The sequence below is a fragment of the Bombina bombina genome, chromosome 5 (assembly GCF_027579735.1).
Source record: "Bombina bombina isolate aBomBom1 chromosome 5, aBomBom1.pri, whole genome shotgun sequence".
Lineage (NCBI taxonomy): Eukaryota > Metazoa > Chordata > Amphibia > Anura > Bombinatoridae > Bombina > Bombina bombina.
In genome coordinates, this window is record NC_069503.1 from 573352705 (window position 1) to 573370648 (window position 17944).

The 17944-nt window shown below is 39.6% G+C and overlaps 1 protein-coding gene across 1 annotated transcript in view; it reads right to left on the reverse strand.

Annotated features, from left to right (window-relative positions):
• Positions 1 to 17944, reverse strand: part of LOC128660593 (inter-alpha-trypsin inhibitor heavy chain H3) — a 342570-nt gene that overhangs the window by 108293 nt on the left and 216333 nt on the right. Inside the window, exons 13-14 of the mRNA XM_053714519.1 lie at positions 17673 to 17812; positions 2050 to 2204 (exon numbers count right to left, since the gene is read on the reverse strand). Coding sequence (XP_053570494.1) covers positions 2050 to 2204; positions 17673 to 17812 — 295 coding nt within the window. The remainder of the gene's footprint in view (positions 1 to 2049; positions 2205 to 17672; positions 17813 to 17944) is intronic.

The following is a 17944-nucleotide window of genomic DNA, read 5'->3' on the forward strand; positions in this document are numbered from 1 at the left end:
GGTCTAATTTTGTCTGCCTTTTGGTGGCCATGACTGCGTTATCCCCTAGTAGGCGAGAGAGCACACGCAGAGTGTCAAATTGAGATATGTAGTGGTAGTTGTATAGTTAAATGTCCGTCCAGAGTATAGCCGGTGAGGGTCGGCAAGGGGTGGGTCTTTCCATATGGACAGGCACTAATGGAGTTGGCTGCTACGTCAAAGTGCTTTAAATTTTTGTCAAAAAACGTGTTAAGGGTTTTTTGTGAGAGCGCACCAAAATTATACTGTGCAGGTATAATTTTGCTACTGCTACTGCTACTGCTGAATACTGCTACTGCTGAATACTGCTACTGCTGAATACTGTTGAATACTGCTAATCTGTTAGCTGATAAGGCTTATGTATTTTCTAGCTTGTTCCTAGATATTGGAAGCACACTTTTTATGCTGTTTTTTTACAATCAGAGTCTCCTGTGCTTACTTTATGTGTAGTTTTGTGGTAGTGGGTATGTTCGGATTGTTCAGAGCTGTTGTGCTGGTGTTAGAGAAGCTTTACCTTGTGCCCCGTAGGCTCACAAACCCCCTTCTTTTATAGATGTTTTTTTACCCCTCCTCTAATTGCCTTTGGGGGACTGGTGTGTGGCTACTTGAGGCCTCTTACCCTGTCAACAATGCTGGTTATGGGGTCCTCTTTTGGAAGAGCTAATCACCGCCGTTTGCATGATCATCGCAGGGCTCCGCAAATTTTAGTCTCCGGGTTCTGCTCCGTGAATGCCGCGATGTTCCAGGGTGGATGCATCCATTCATTTAACACCCAGATTTTGGGGCACAGTATCCTCTGTATCTATGAGGTGTCTTTTGGAGGAAGGAGAGGTCCTTAGTGTTGCAAGGACCCAAAAGAGCTCAAAAGTCAGTGGCTAGGTCTGGGAACCATACATTTTTGGCCATTCTCAACACTGGCTAGCCTCAGCTGCTGAGGCTTATGTATTTTCTAGCTTGTTCCTAGGTATTGAATGTACACTTTTTATGCTGTTTTTTTACAATCAAATTCTTCTGTGCTTGCTTTATGAGTAGCTTTGTAGTAGTGGGTTTGTTCGAATTGTTCAGGGCTGTTGTTCTGGTGTTAGAGAAGTTTTACCCAGTGCTGTGTGGTCTCACAAACCCCCTTCTTTTATAGATTTTTTTTACCCCCTCCACTATTTGCCTTTGGGAGACTGGTGTGTGGCTGCTTGAGGCCTCTTACCCTGTCAACAATGCTGGTTATGGGGTTCTCTTTTGGAAGCGTTTGCGCGATCATCGGGGGGCTCTGCAAATTTAGTCCTCGGCTTCTGCTCCGTGTAGACTGCGATGTTCCAGGGTGGATGCGTCCATTCATTTAACACCCAGATTTTGGGGCACAGTATCCTCTGTATCTATGAGGTGACTGATGGAGGAAGGAGAGGTCCCTAAGTGTTGCAAGGACCCAAGAGAGCTCAAAAGTCCGTGGCTAGGTCTGGGAGCCATAAATTATTCAGCCAGGCTCCACCCCCCCCCCCCCCTCCATAAAAAAACTATTTAAGGCAATGATAACCATAAAATAGAAAGAAAACTGAAAATATAAGTAATGCCAATTTGGGCATAGGATGTATCAATATTATTCAATGTGATAAATATACCAAGACACTGATTAGATATAAAGAAAGGGGTATATAAAATTAAATATTGTTTTTGTGTAAGGTTAAGCTAATTTACTAAACATTTTCTTTTTATTTCTTTTTAACTAGTTGAACAGACATATGTTTCCCAATTTCATTTATTCTCATAATAGAGTTTTAACTTTCATTTTTATGGGTCTTATGCTAACAAACACATCAGCAGGGAGAGCAATCCCAAAAAATCTTTGGGGTCTTTTTTTTAGTGTTATATTGAAATGTAGGTGTCTCTCCTTCACATGCATAACTCTATATAGCCAGACAAATATCTCCAAGGCTTAAATTCACCTCTTAAAAATTATTTGGGGGACCTCGCCGTACTGATGAGATGTCTTAGATCTTCTCACCAGAATGGAGATGATTGGTATATATAAAACAGTACCTTCCACAAATTTATTAGCTATCAACTGCTCATCTTCTTTTTCTTCAGGCTTTGTAACAACCATCGATGTCAAGGGAGTCACAAATTTATATTTCAGCGATAGTTCAAGGGCTTTTTCTGTTAAATTTTGCTTCTCTGATGGATCAGCATAAATTCTAGGGATAAATCAATAATTAAATAAATAGATAAATAAAAATATAAAACACCTTTAAAAAATGTTTTATCATTAATAACACTAATCCTCCTGGTTTGCAAAATTTGTTGCTATCTGAGTATTATAATATATAAAATTTGCTAAAAACAATTATTGGTTATTAGTTGTATCGAATTCCTAGATATTACATGCATTTATGTAGAAAATATATGGCAACAATAGCTATAGATCTCTCTTATGATTGTAATATTCATAATTATCTAATATTCTTATTCATATTATAAGGATGGTTGAAGATAGTCATTGGAACTGAGAATTAATTGGTGAAATTGTGGTTTCTGAGAACAACATTTATTTGTCTTGCTATATCAATAATATAGTTGACATCAAATTATTACACTGAGGGGTGGATCACAAACTGTGCCATATTACAAGTGGCACCCAATTTAGCACTTTCACTCAAGCGCTAAGTTTGCTAGAACTAATCATTTTGCATGCATAAATCAATAATTAAATAAATAAATAGATAAATACAAATATAAATAATTAAATAATTAAATACTTATATAAAAAAACATTATCACTAACAACACTAATCAACCTGGTTTGCAAAATGTGTTGCTATCTAGGTATAATAATATTTTAAATTTGATAAAAACAATTATTTGTTATGATTTTTATAGAATTCCCAAATATTACATGCATTTATGTGGAAAATATACAGCACCAATAGTTATAATTCTGTCTCATGATAAATAATTGTAATATTTATAATTATCTAATATTATTATTCTTATTATAAGGATAGTTGAAGATAGTCATGGGAACTGAGAATTTCTTTGGAATGTATGGTTTCTGAGAACAAAATGTATTTGTCTTGCTATATAAGTAATATAGTTGACATCAAATTATTACACTCAGGGGTGGATCACAATCTGGGCCATATAACAAGTTGGGCACTATTTAGCACTTTACAAAACTGCTAGAACTAATCTTTTTTTTTTTTTTTTTTTTTTTTTTAAAAAGTAAGCTTTATTGAATGAACACATATATAATTACATCTTATACATTTGAGATGAAACATATAACCAAAGCGATCAGGATCGCCATATCAGATGAACATAAACATATCCTGGTAATTGGCTGATAAAAAGTTATGATATTACAATTGACGTGTTCATTGTTTATAATTCCACTTTACGATATGCCAAAAATACACATAAATTCTTGCGGTCGACAGCACCGGACCCGGGCATCCAATGGCCAAAAAACAACAAGGTTGCTAGTATAGTGTTAGATGCGGGTGAGTCCGGCAGTGCCAACCCCACAATGTCTCTGAAAATTTCAGTGGAGAAGGTGATAAGAGAAAAGATAGATTCAGGAAGCCGATGGGAAGATGAAAGAGAAGGGGAATGTTGGGTTAAGATAGTGTGGAGGTAAGATGGAGAGGAAGAGCAAGTATTGGGAGGTGGAGGGGAGGAGAGAGGGAAAAAAAAAAAAAAAAAAAAAAAGGGGGGGGAGAGGGAGGGGGGGGGGGGGGGTAAGGGAGGAATAAATTCCAATGGACACAGTAAATTTAAACTGAATAATCCAGATCTTACATAAGTTTCGCCTCGACTGGCCACCCAGTCTCCAAATTTTTCCCTGGCAGCTATATACCCCTACCCTCCCAGATCAAAATCATATATTCATGAGTCTCAAGTCTCCCAGTCTTTAGGTAGTGGAACCTCTCCAGTCTCAAAAGATCCCAGACCCCAGCCCTCCACTCCTCCAGGCTAGGTGTGTGTATTGATTTCCAATGTCTTGGTATGAGTCCTTTTGCACAGTTCAGCATTAGGAGGAACAAATGACGTTTCGCGGCCATGACAATTTTAGGTAGTTCATGGAATATAAGATATTTAGGGTCTGGCGGTAGAACGATTTCCAGTAACCTGCTACACTCCCGAAACACCTCGTTCCAGAAGGGTTGTATATGAGGACACTGCCACCAGATATGTAGCATGGATCCCACCTCCCCGCAGCCCCTCCAGCACTCACCACCTGTGTGTGGGTATATTTTTTTTAACCTCTGTGGGGTGAGGTACCAACGACTCAAAAATTTAAAATGTGTCTCTTGCAGTTTCATCGATACCGACACATGTTTCGCTTTGCGAAACATGGATAACCATGCCTTGAGGTCAGGCTCAACGCCCAGTTCTTGTTGCCATGCTGTTATGTAAGAGGGAAGCGCATCATCGCCCCCCCCCAACAGCATTTTATACAGAATTGAAATGAGATGACGTGGTAAAGTTGGTGAGGTGCAAAGCACTTCAAATGGTGTTTTCTGTCTTTTCAGTAACTCTTTTTCACGCAGAGCACTGTAGTAATGATGGAACTGCATTGCCCTGAACCAAGAAGAAAACAAGTCGCAATCCCATTCAGCCAGTTCCATATGTGACTTGGTTTTGCCCCCCGACAATGCACCTGAAATCGCGGTCTCCGCTAGAGTATAGCAGGATCCCAGAGAGTAGGCTTTATTAGCTAATCCGTTATCTGGATTTTCACGAACGGGCATCACAGGTGATATAGAGGTAGAGATATACGGTTTCACCTTAATTAATTTATCCCATCTACACAACACGTCCTCAATCAGAGGATACCGTGCGAGCCAAGCAGGGCGTTGAGCAGGACTGATCCACGCAAGAGATCCCACGTTACCCCTACAGAGGATCTCCCTATCCAAGCCTATCCAAGCTTTGTTTGGCGAACCATGGCACCACTCGACTATTCGTTGTAGCTGGATGGCCTTTAGGTATTCGCTTAGTCGAGGGACACCTGCCCCCCCCCCCCCGGTCTCTGGGCAGGTACATCGTCCTTTGGTTGATCCGTGGTCTTAGATCGTTCCAAATGTACGATTCAATTAGCGACTGTATTTGATGGATTAGGTGATCAGCAGACGACAGAGGGATGGCCTGCATAATATATAGTACTCTGGGTAAAATGTTCATTTTAGCCACTTGTATTCTGCCCATCCAAGAGATGGTCTTATTTTTCCATGCCGCAAAATCCCGTGTGGCCTCCTCTCTGATACGTTTATAATTTATGGACACAATTTCCCCAACCGAAGGTGCCAGTGTAATACCTAGGTATTTAAGGTATTTTATAGCAATCCTCAGGGGGCAACCTTCGCTATTTAATTCAAAAGCTTCTCTAGGCATTGAAATGTTCAAGATTTCAGACTTGGAAAGATTGAGTGAAAAATCTGACATCTGCCCAAATCTCTCAAACTCGGTTAGCGATTCCTGCAGAGACCCACCATTATCGGCTAGGGTCAACAGCACATCGTCGGCGTACATGGCCAATTTGTGCTCGATTCCCCCTGTTTTAAATCCATGTATCTCTGGGTTTTTGCGTATCTGACAGGCTAAGACCTCCATGATCAGAGCAAAGAGCAGAGGCGAGAGGGGGCACCCCTGTCTTGTTCCATTAGAGATCTGGAATGTATCCGAGAACAGTCCGTTCACACGAACCTTGGCGTTTGGGTTTGAGTATAGTGAAAGTACATTGTTTATAAAATGGGCTCCGAAGCCCATTTTTTCTAGGGTAATTCGCATAAAAGTCCAATTGACTCGATCAAAGGCTTTTTCCGCATCCGTCGACACAAGGACTAACGGAGCGGAAGCAGCCTGCGCATGAGAAATCAGCTGGATCACTCTGAGAGTGTTATGCCGTGCCTCTCTTGCCGGGATGAATCCTGTTTGATCTGTGGAGACCAGATGTGGCAAAAATATCTTGAGGCGGTTGGCTATGACTTTGGCCAAGATCTTGATATCAGAATTAAGCAATGATATCGGCCTATAACTGCCAGGCAGGTTCTCTGGTTTATCCGGCTTAGGGATCACCGAGATGAATGCTTCCAGCATCGAGTTTGGTAGAATGGGAGCTTCTGAAAGCCGGTGGAACACCTTAAGCATATGAGGTATTAAAATGCCTGCAAATCTTTTATAGTAGCGCGTACCAAACCCATCCGGGCCCGGACTTTTCCCAGCTGGAAGGCTTTTGATAGCTGCTAGAATCTCCTCCGCAGTGAAGGGTGCATCTAATTGACATGCCTGCTCAGCGGTCAAAGATGGAACTCCCGCTTTTTCAATATAGTCAGATACCTTTTGTTCAAAGGTCCTTCTATTGTGGGACTCTACCCGCGGGTTTTCTGCTGGGCGTATGTTGTAGAGGGTTTTATAAAAATTGCCAAGGGTATTCGCTATGGATTGACCATCTCTATGCGTCACTCCACATTCATCTGTGATTTCATAGATATATGAGCGCAGTCTTTTCCGAGCTAATGCACGGGCCAATAACTTCCCTGCTTTATTACTTTGCTCAAAAAAGGTTTGTCGCATAATTAGGGCTTTTTTGTGTTGCTCCTCTTGTAAATGGCGTAACAACGCCGATCTGGCTAAGGCCAGCTCTGAATGAAGGGTCTGATCAGCGGGGCGGTCTTTATGCGCTAGTTCTTTTTGTGAAACCTGTGCCAACAACGCGTTGTAGGTTTCCCTTTTGGATCTGCGCAAAGCTGCACTGTGTCCGATTAAATGGCCTCTGATTACACTTTTATGAGCTTCCCACACAGTGGAATCAGCGCTAGCCCCATCCGCGTTTAGGAGGAAATATTCCTCAATGTTCTTTTGTAGCTTGGATATTAAGAGTTTATCGTCAAGAAGGTATTTATCAAGCCTCCATACATGTGAGGTTACCGGGGCGTTTGGCCAGTTGATAGTGCATTTAACAGGAGCATGATCCGACCATGTAATCACGTTGATACTACTCCCCGCTGTAATCGTAAGACCCATTGAATCTGTAAAAAGGTAATCGATTCTGGTGTACTTCCTGTGGGGGTGCGAATAGAAAGTGAAATTTTTGTCTGTTGGGTGGAAGGTACGCCAGATATTGTGCAGGTTCAAATCTCTAAGAGACCTAATTAGATGTTTAGATACTTTATGTGGAGCGCTGGAGAGACCGTCCGAGGTGTCCAGGCACGGGTTTAGGGAGATATTGAAATCCCCTCCCAGGAGGAGGATACCTTTTTGTGATTCCAAGATCAGCTGTGTGATTTTCTTAAAAAACACATCTTGAGCCTTATGTGGGAGGTAGAGGTTGACCAGGGTCACTGATCTACCATATAATTTGCCTATCAAAATTATATATCTACCATTGGGGTCTTTAGTAGTTTGCTCCAATTGGAATGGGACATCACGGCGAAATAAAATGCCAACTCCATTTTTTTTGGAGGGCCCAGATGCAAAACAAGCCTCTGGATAATATCTGTTATACCATTTGGGTTCTCTATGTTTAGAAAAGTGTGTTTCTTGAATATAAATGATGTCACCTCCCATTCTGTGTAGATCTCTCGTGATAATCGAGCGTTTCTCTGGGCTATTCATACCCTTAACGTTAATAGTTAGAAGGTCCAGATTGAGGGATTTATTTAATAGTTGTGGGCGCGCCATGGATGAAGTAGGGGAGGGGAGAGAGAGAAAAAAGAAAAAAAAAAAAAAAAAAAGTGGGGGTGAGGGGATTCAAAAGAGAGGGAGGAAACAAGGAGGGGAGGAGAGGATAAGAACGACTAGAGGAGAGTCTCAAAAGAGGTGGGGAGGTTCTAGGCAGTAGTGGGAAAAGTGCGTTAAAGAGAAGGAGCTAGGGAGAAGGGTGAGTTAGGATTGCTAGAGAAAAGGGTGGGGAATGTAGAGACAGGAAGAAGTGGGGAGAGGAAAAAGAGAGTTCAGAGCGAATCTAGCAGACACAAGCGAGATCCTCACACTTAATACAGAAGGATGTAAGATTGGAGGGAAAGGAGAAAGGGGGCAAAAAACCAAGTATTAAGTACACAAATAGGAGGTAGTAACCCCAAAACTCTTGCATAGAAAAATTAACTGATATTTGAACTTTGTAGGTAAAGTAACTCAATACATATCAATAATCATTGTCAGAACTAGAATATAAACTGGTAGCGGGAACACATAACTCTCTCCCATGCCCACCCCACCTAGAGTCCCATGTTCTCTAGAGAATACACATTGGTAGCTCACTCAATTTGCTTAATTAAAGACTAGTGCAGACTCTTCTCTACCCATCCCCCAGATTTCTTTTTTTTTTTTTTTTTTAAGATTTCTTTTATTTATACACTCTGTAAATATAGTGATGTTTACATCCTATTACACCTAGGGGGGGCAACAAATAGATTTGTTAATACCTGATGCTAGTCTTAATTGTTGATAAAATGTATTACTGTATGTGAGAAATTAAATATACACACAACATTGTAAAAGTAGCTGCAAATAACATTTGGATAAACAACATAGAGCAAATGAGATGCAAACTCCCAAATGAGAGATTGGTTTCCAACACCTGCCGAAGTCTCTCAGTGTACAAATGGCTTATCCAAGGTGTCGGAAATGCATACTGTTAATTCTACAATTATATAGTCAAAATAGAAGTTTATGCATATAACAAGTGTCTAGAGTTGCAATATATATTTATAAACTTATCTGTCGCAGAGGGTGGTGGAGTTTTCATTTCCAGGTAGGGTGTTCCATGGGAGATCAGTTCCATTAGCGTGCCAGATATGACACGACAATGCAAATTGTCAAGGCCTCCAGTAGCCTAGTCAGGGCCTCGGTCTGCTACCCCATGATTAATATTAGGGCCAGGTTGTACAGGAACAGCAGGTATGTTTGGTGGTCTAATTTGTAAACCAAATGACTGATTTAGGGTGGGGAGATCTTCCAGTGATTTATAAATTGCTGTTGAGCCATTTTTAGATGCGATGATACAAGTGGGAAATCCCCACCGGTATTGGATGTGGTGGTCTCTAAGGCTGGAGGTAATGTAGCGCAGATCTCTTCGCTTCTGTAATGTTGCAGGGCATAAATCCGAAAACACCTGGAGATCAGTACCTTCATAGGTAAGGGGGTGCTTATTTCTAGCCAGCCGAAGAATTTCTTCTTTATCCCTGTAAGAGAGAAGTCTGATGATTATATCCCTTGGTGGGGCCCTGGCCGGCGGTCTAGGCCTGAGAGCCCTATGTGCTCTTTCAACTTGTATATCAGCTGCGTCTGGAGCATTTTTAAGGAATTTGAAGAAATCCTGAATGTAATGACCTATCTCAGGCGGATTCACTGTTTCAGGGACGCCGCGCAACCTCAAGTTGTTGCGCCTGCTCCTATTTTCAAGGTCTTCTATTCTGTCGGTCAAGGACTGGACCGTGGCATCCTGGGATTGCATACAGCTGGCCTGGTGTTGGAGGTCTGAGCGTATAGTTTCCTGCATTTCCTCAATCTGGGAGACTCTGTGATCCACTGCCACTATATCTTTTTTCAGATCCCTAAACATAAGTTTGACATCTGTCATTGCTTCCTGTATATCCTTTTTAGATGACAAGTGTGTAATGTCCTCTCTAGTGAGATAACAAGGCTGCAGGGGATCCAGATTGGAAGTCTGTGCTGCAGCAGCTTGTTTGCTACTGTCTGGTAGTTCTTTATTGATGCCAGGAGCATTTTCAGTCGAAATTAAGTAGTTTTCCATATTGGAAGATTGAGACCCCTTCACTGGTTTGGTTATGCGTCTATTCGCCATTTTTGTTTACTGAGCAATAGGGTAGGGCAAGTGGAATTATCCTATGTCTGGCTGTATAAAGTATATGGACTGTCAGTTATGTCTCTGTATAGGGAGCCAGTTCAAATCAGACAAGCCTATGTGATTTAACAATGCTTCAGTTGAAATCAGCCAAGGGTTTTCCCTCACATCTATTAGGCTTATTTAGCTTAAGTAATCAAAGTGCCTGTTAATAAACTAGTAGACCTCTGCAAACGATGCCCCTTCAATTATGCGTGTAATAAGGCCTCAGGGTTTGCTACTTTGCACTTACTTCTGCAAGCTTTGGCTCTCCATACCGGAATGGCATTTGTCAGCTTTACAATCAACACAAAAAAAAAACAACACCGGGCAGCTCCGAGCAGCTGAATGCACCTCCCTGTCTCCCACCACAGCTTGTAAGGTACCTGATTGCTTCTACCCAAGTCCTGCAGAGATCAGTGATGTGTCAGATAGTGGGCCCGTTACCGCTCAGTGTCTTTACCCTCCGGTACAGCGATCCGCTACTGCGCACTTATCTGGGCTGTCAGGTCACAGGCACGCCAAACTCCCGTTTGTCTTGGCTCTATTTTGTGAAGTCACTGCTGCTCAAATGCGGTATCCGTTGATCTATCCTTTACGCGGTCAGAGTTTTTACCGCTGCGGCTGGTTCCCAGCCCGCTCAGGCCTTACTGCGCACTTATCTAAACACGGGTCTCCGTTATTGTTCCGCTCCTCAAAGTGGTTGTCACAGGCGCTCAGACCCTTTGTAGTTATGTGTCTGGGTTTTCCAGCTAGTTCTGACTTATTAAAGTCTGCTTGTTACCTGTAGCAAGAGTCTTGGGGCTTCAGAGCTAATTCAATGTGCGGCCATTCACAGTCTTGGCCAAGCTCCGCCTCCCTAGAACTAATCTTTTTATGTACATTGGGGGGTAGTTATCAACGTGTCAACTTACCTGCCTTCACCGGCCCAATACGCCCGCCTAAGCTCGCCTACCATCGCCGCCGCGGACTTGAAAAATTTCGCCTAAGTTATCAATAAATCTGTCAAAAAGCCACGCACCAAGTACGGGGCGATGAGCAGCGGATTGTGAGAGTTATCACTCATCCGATCTCGCTGCTCTTCGGCGTTTTTACAGCTTTATTGCTAGCCTGTCACTAAGCACCCACACTAACTACACTGTTCTACCCCCTATACTGGCGCACCCGGAGCCCCCCGCAACTAAATAAAGTTAGTAACCCCTAAACCGCCGCTCCTAGACCCCGCCGCAACTCTTATAAATGTAGTAACCCCTAAACCGCCGCTCCCAGACACCGCCGCAACCTACATTATACCTAGTAACCCCTATCCTGCCCCCCCTATACCGTCGCCCTCTATAATAAAGTTATTAACCCCTATCCTGCTGATCCCGCACCTCGCCGCAACTAAATAAATAGTTTAACCCCTAAACCGCCACTCCCGGACCCCGCCGCAACCTATATTAAACTTATTAACCCCTAATCTGCCCCCCCTACACCGTCGCCACCTATAATACATTTATTAATACCTATCCTGCCCCCCACTACACCGCCGCCACTGTAATAAATTTATTAATCCCTAAACCTAAGTCTAACACTAACCCTAAAACCCCCCTAACTTAAATATTAATTAAATTAATCTAAGTAATATTTCTCTTATTAACTAAGTTAATTCTATTTAAAACTAAATACTTACCTATAAAATAAACCCTAATATAGCTACAATATAAATAATAATTATATTGTAGCTATCTTAGGATTTATTTTTATTTTACAGGTAACTTTCAATTTATTTTAACTAGGTACAATAGCTATTAAATAGTTATTAACTATTTAATAGCTACCTAGTTAAAATAAAGAGAAATTTACCAGTAAAATAAATCCTAACCTAAGTTACAATTACACCTAACACTACACTATACTTTACCTGTAAAATAAACCCTAAGATAGCTACAATGTAATTAATAATTACATTGTAGCTATTTTAGGATTTATATTTATTTTACAGGTAACTTTGTATTTATTTTAGCTAGTTAGAATAGTTATTAAATAGTTATTAACTATTTAATAACTACCTAGCTAAAAGAAATACAAAATTACCTGTAAAATAAATCCTAACCTAAGTTACAATTAAAACTAACACTACACTATCATTAAATTAATTAAATAAATTAACTACAAATAACTACAATTAAATACAATTACATAAACTAACTAAAGTACAAAAAATAAAAAAGAACTAAGTTACAAAAAATAAAAAAATATTTACAAACATTAGAAAAATATTACAACAATTTTAAGCTAATTACACCTAATCTAAACCCCCTAATAAAATAACAAAGCCCCCCAAAATAAAAAAATCCCTACCCTATTCTAAATTAAAAAAGTTCAAAGCTCTTTTACCTTACCAGCCCTTAAAAGGGCCTTTTGCGGAGCATGCCCCAAAGAAAACTGCTCTTTTGCCTGTAAAAGAAAAATACAACCCCCCCAACATTAAAACCCACCACCCACATACCCCTAATCTAACCCAAACCCCCCTTAAAAAAACCTAACACTACCCCCCTGAAGATCATCCTACCTTGAGTTGTCTTCACTCAGCCGAGCCACCGATGGAACCGAAGAGGAGATCCGGAGCAGCAGAAGTGATCCTCCAAGGGGCGCTGAATAAGTCTTCCATCCGATGAAGTGATCCTCCAGGCAGCGCTGAAGAAGTCTTCCATCCGGGCGATGTCATCTTCCAAGCGGCGCTGAAGAAGTCTTCCATCCGGGCGATGTCATCTTCCAAGCGGGGTCTTAAATCTTCTTTCTTCAGGATCCATCTTCAGATTGAATCCATCTTCTGATTGAATCAGCCAATCAGATTGAAGTTCAATCCGATTGGCTGATCCAATCAGCCAATCAGATTGAGCTCGCATTCTATTGGCTGTTCCGATCAGCCAATAGAATGCGAGCTCAATCTGATTGGCTGATTGGATCAGCCAATCGGATTGAACTTCAATCTGATTGGCTGATTCAATCAGCCAATCAGATTTTTCCTACCTTAATTCCGATTGGCTGATAGAATCTTATCAGCCAATCGGAATTGAAGGGACGCCATCTTGGATGACGTCCCTTAAAGGAGCCTTCATTCGTCGGTAGTCCGTCGGGAAAGAAGGATGTTCCGCGTTGGCGGAATGAAGATGGATCCTGAAGAAAGAAGATTGAAGACCCCGCTTGGAAGATGACATCGCCCTGATGGAAGACTTCTTCAGCGCCGCTTGGAAGATGACATCGCCCGGATGGAAGACTTCTTCAGCGCCGCCTGGAGGATCACTTCATCGGATGGAAGACTTCTTCAGTGCCCCTTGGAGGATCATTTCTGCCGCTCCGGATCTCCTCTTCAGTTCCATCGGTGGCTCGGCTGAGTGAAGACGACTCAAGGTAGGATGTTCTTCAGGGGGGTAGTGTTAGGTTTATTTAAGGGGGGTTTGGGTTAGATTAGGGGTATGTGGGTGGTGGGTTTTAATGTTGGGGGGGTTGTATTTTTCTTTTACAGGCAAAAGAGCAGTTTTCTTTGGGGCATGCCCCGCAAAAGGCCCTTTTAAGGGCTGGTAAGGTAAAAGAGCTTTGAACTTTTTTATTTTAGAATAGGGTAAGGAATTTTTTTATTTTGGGGGGCTTTGTTATTTTATTAGGGGGCTTAGATTAGGTGTAATTAGCTTAAAATTGTTGTAATAATATGTTTGTAACTTATTTTTTTTATTTTTTGTAACTTAGCTTTTTTTATTTTTTGAACTTTAGTTAGTTTATGTAATTGTATTTAATTGTAGTTATTTGTAGTTAATTTATTTAATTAATTTAATGATAATTTATTTAATTAATTTAATGATAGTGTAGTGTTAGTTTTAATTGTAACTTAGGTTAGGATTTATTTTACAGGTAATTTTGTATTTCTTTTAGCTAGGTAGTTATTAAATAGTTAATAACTATTTAATAACTATTCTAACTAGATAAAATAAATACAAAGTTACCTGTAAAATAAATATAAATCCTAAAATAGCTACAATGTAATTATTAATTACATTGTAGCTATCTTAGGGTTTATTTTACAGGTAAGTATTTAGTTTTAAATAGGAATAATTTATGAAAGTATAGTGTAGTGTTAGTTGTAATTGTAACTTAGGTTAGGATTTATTTTACAGGTAAATTTCTCTTTATTTTAACTAGGTAGCTATTAAATAGTTAATAACTATTTAATAGCTATTGTACCTAGTTAAAATAAATTGAAAGTTACCTATAAAATAAAAATAAATCCTAAGATAGCTACAATATAATTATTATTTATATTGTAGCTATATTAGGGTTTATTTTAAAGGTATGTATTTTGTTTTAAATAGGATTAACTTAGTTAATAAGAGAAATATTATTTAGATTAATTTAATTAATATTTAAGTTAGGGGGTTTTAGGGTTAGTGTTAGACTTAGGTTTAGGGGTTAATACATTTATTACAGTGGTGGCGGTGTAGTGGGGGGCAGGATAGGGGTTAATAAATGTATTATAGGTGGCGACAGTGAGGGGGGGCAGATTAGGGGTTAATAAAATTAATATAGGTTGCGGCGGGGTCCGGGAACTGCAGTTTAAGGGTTAAACTATTTAGTTGCGGCGAGGTGCGGGATCAGCAGGATAGGGGTTAATAACTTTATTATAGAGGGCTGCGGTATAGGGGGGGCAGGATAGGGGTTAATAGGTATCATGTAGGTGGCGGCGGGGTCTGGGAGCGGCGGTTTTGGGGTTAATACATATATTATAGTTGCGGTGGGGTCAGGGAGCGGCGGTTTAGGGGTTAATATGGATAGAGTAGCTTGCGGTGGGCTCCGGGAGCGGCGGTTTAGGCAGTAATACATTTATTTAGTTGCGGCGGTGTAGGGGGGGCAGATTAGCGGTGTTTAGACTCGGGGTACATGTTAGGGTGTTAGGTGTAGACAGCTCCCATAGAAATCAATGGGATGTCGGGTAGCAGCGAACTTGTACTTTCGCTATGGTCAGACTCCCATTGATTCCTATGGGATCCGCCACCTCCAGGGCGGCGGATTGAAAACCAGGTACGCTGGGCCGTAAAAGTGCTGAGCGTACCTGCTAGTTTTTTGTGTGCGGAACATCTGGAGTGACGTAAGCATCAATCTGTGTCTGAATGAGTCCGGCGGATCGAAGCTTACGTCACAAAATTCTACTTTTGCCGGTCTCTAGCCTTTGATAACTAAGGCGAATCAGCCTCGCCACAAATACGCTGCGGAATTCCAGCATATTTGAGGTTGACGGCTTGATAACTTCCCCCCATTGGGTAGAGCGTATTACAAGTTGAAACTAAAAAGTTTGTCTACAAGCAAAAAGCCAATGTGTGCTAACCAAAGGACTTTGGGATATTGTGACCGCCCTAACGTAGTCTCCCCATAGAAGTCAATAAAGGATACAGAAGAACAACTACTGCTCATGCGCTAACCTGACAGGAGTTATTCATATTTCACATTCCAAAGTTCTTCACATACAGAACAATGTAATTGTTTTATCTCCATATATAACTATATCTGTATATATATTCCTATAGATATGTAGGTATAGATATCTATTTTCCATTAACATTATCAGATAGAAATATAAATATATATTTAATAATAAAAATTTAATTTTTTATATGTGAAGAACATTGGAATGTAAAATATGCGTATCGTGACTGGTGTTTTGCACTTTAGTTCTAAAGTGGTGTAGGGTTAGCGCACATGAAGAATTGCTAGTCTCAATGCTCGTTATTGAAATATTAAATATAAAATATAAAAAAATATTAATAATAATAATAATTAAACACTATTAAACATAATGTAAAAAATGCTAAATAATCCATACAATATATATATATATATATATATATATAATTTCCAAAGTAGACAATGGCAACAGCATTTTTCTTTAAAACACTTCTTCTTTATTAAAGTAACATTTTAGGATAAAATACAGCGACGTTTCGAGACTCTTGGGCCCTTCCTCATGCTATAGATTAAGAACAAACATCTCCCTTATGTACACCTGTGTATAGGGTGTGGCTTAGTTAATTACAGAATTTTATCTGCACTAAGCTCATGTTGGTATCCCCAACTGGTAAGGTTCTGACTAAACTTTTCAACTTTCAAGCAGATATTGGCAGTAATAAAAAAGATCCAGTTAACTATCTGACAACTGCAAATAAGGGATCATACCCCTGTCTACATTGTGCTCAATGTAACTCAATGATAAAGGGTAAAAATGTTGCACAAATTAATGACACTAAAAAGAGAGAAATCAATGGCCTCTTCACCTGTGATACTATTTATGTTGTATATATCTTGAAATGCCCATGTGGGCGGGGCTATGTAGGGGAGACAATTAACCCCATCAGGGACAGAATAAGTGCACACAAGTCCTCTATAAGATGCAATGATATGACATTACCTGTCTCATCACATTTTATAACAGCAGGGCACACTGTTAGTCAGTTAAGGTTTCAGGTCATAGACCGTATTCCTAAACCAAGGAGAGGAGGCTATAGAGAGTTGCTACTTAAAAAGAAAGAAGTATGGTGGATAAAAAATCTGAAAACACTATATCCAAATGGATTAATTTAAGTGTTGAGAAATAAATGTTTATTAAAAAATAACAGAGTTGAAAAGTTTAGTCAGAACCTTACCAGTTGGGGATACCAACATGAGCTAAGTGCAGGTAAAATTCTGTAATTAACTAAGCCACACCCTATACACAGGTGTACATAAGGGAGATGTTTATTCTTAATCTATAGCATGAGGAAGGGCCCAAGAGGCTCGAAATGTCGCTGTATTTTATCCTAAAATGTTACTTTAATAAAGAAGAAGTGTTTTAAAGAAAAGTGCTGTTGCCATTGTCTACTTTGGAAATTGTATATGGGAGCATGGCAGGCCTCCAAGGCAAACCCAGTGAAGGGGTACCCAAGAAAGTGCTGGACTTACCACTATATTTGGTTATATATATATATATATATATATATATATATATATATATATATATATATATATATATTACAGTATATATAATAATTTTTAATTATTATTATTAATATTTTTTAAATATTTTATACATCAATAACGTGCATTGAGGTTAGCAATTTTTCATGTGCGCTAACCCGGCACAATCTCATTTGTACATTATTTTTGTTGCTACAATATTGCAACTTTTAAAATCCATTTTTAAAAGATGACATAAGTCCTAAAGATAGAAACAAAAAGTACTTTTTTCAGATTACATAACATCAAATCGGAAAATGCTTTGTTGAAAATCAATAACTGTAAATATTAAAAAACCCTAATAGAATTATTGCAAATTGTCTTGCAACACTTGCAAAGATGGCAAAAAGGCCATTTTGGGGCTTTATCAAGGGCCTTTAGGTGTTGAATTTGTCAAAAACTTTCCAAACACCTGTTGAAATGTATAGCGTACCAAAAACATTTCAGCTCCATCTTACAAATAGGCTTTTATCAGGGAGCAAAAAACATGAACTCGACTCCAGGAAATAGCTGAAAATCCCTTATTTTGATGCCATTTTTGGCCTGAAAACCTGTCAAAAAACAAATTGGCCAATAGATTGTGATTGACACCTGAGTTTGTGGTAAACTTGTGTGAACTGTGGCACTGTATTTTACAATCTGAAAATTGCTTTGCATCGCCCAATACATATTATTATTATTATCAGGTATTTGTAGGGCGCAACAGATTCTGCAGCGCTATATGTTATTGAGCAAAAAAGAAAAGTATCTTTTACATTTGTTTATCTCCATTAAGTGCAGATTTAGATTAACTTACCGTTTTTTTAGCAACTGTTGGATAGTAAGATATGCCCAAAGTCTCTCTATGTAGTCCCCAAATATATATTCCTGTTGTTTCAGAGCATCATCCTTATTCTGGAGGTCTATATTTTCTGTATATTTTATTAAATCATTTGCCTATATCAGAAATATAAAAAATAAATAATATTCTTTAGTTTAAGTTCAAATAAAGATTAAATTAACAGCCCTATTTTCCAGATATTTACAACTAATGACTGTAGAGACAGATTAGCAGCCACTTACAATCCT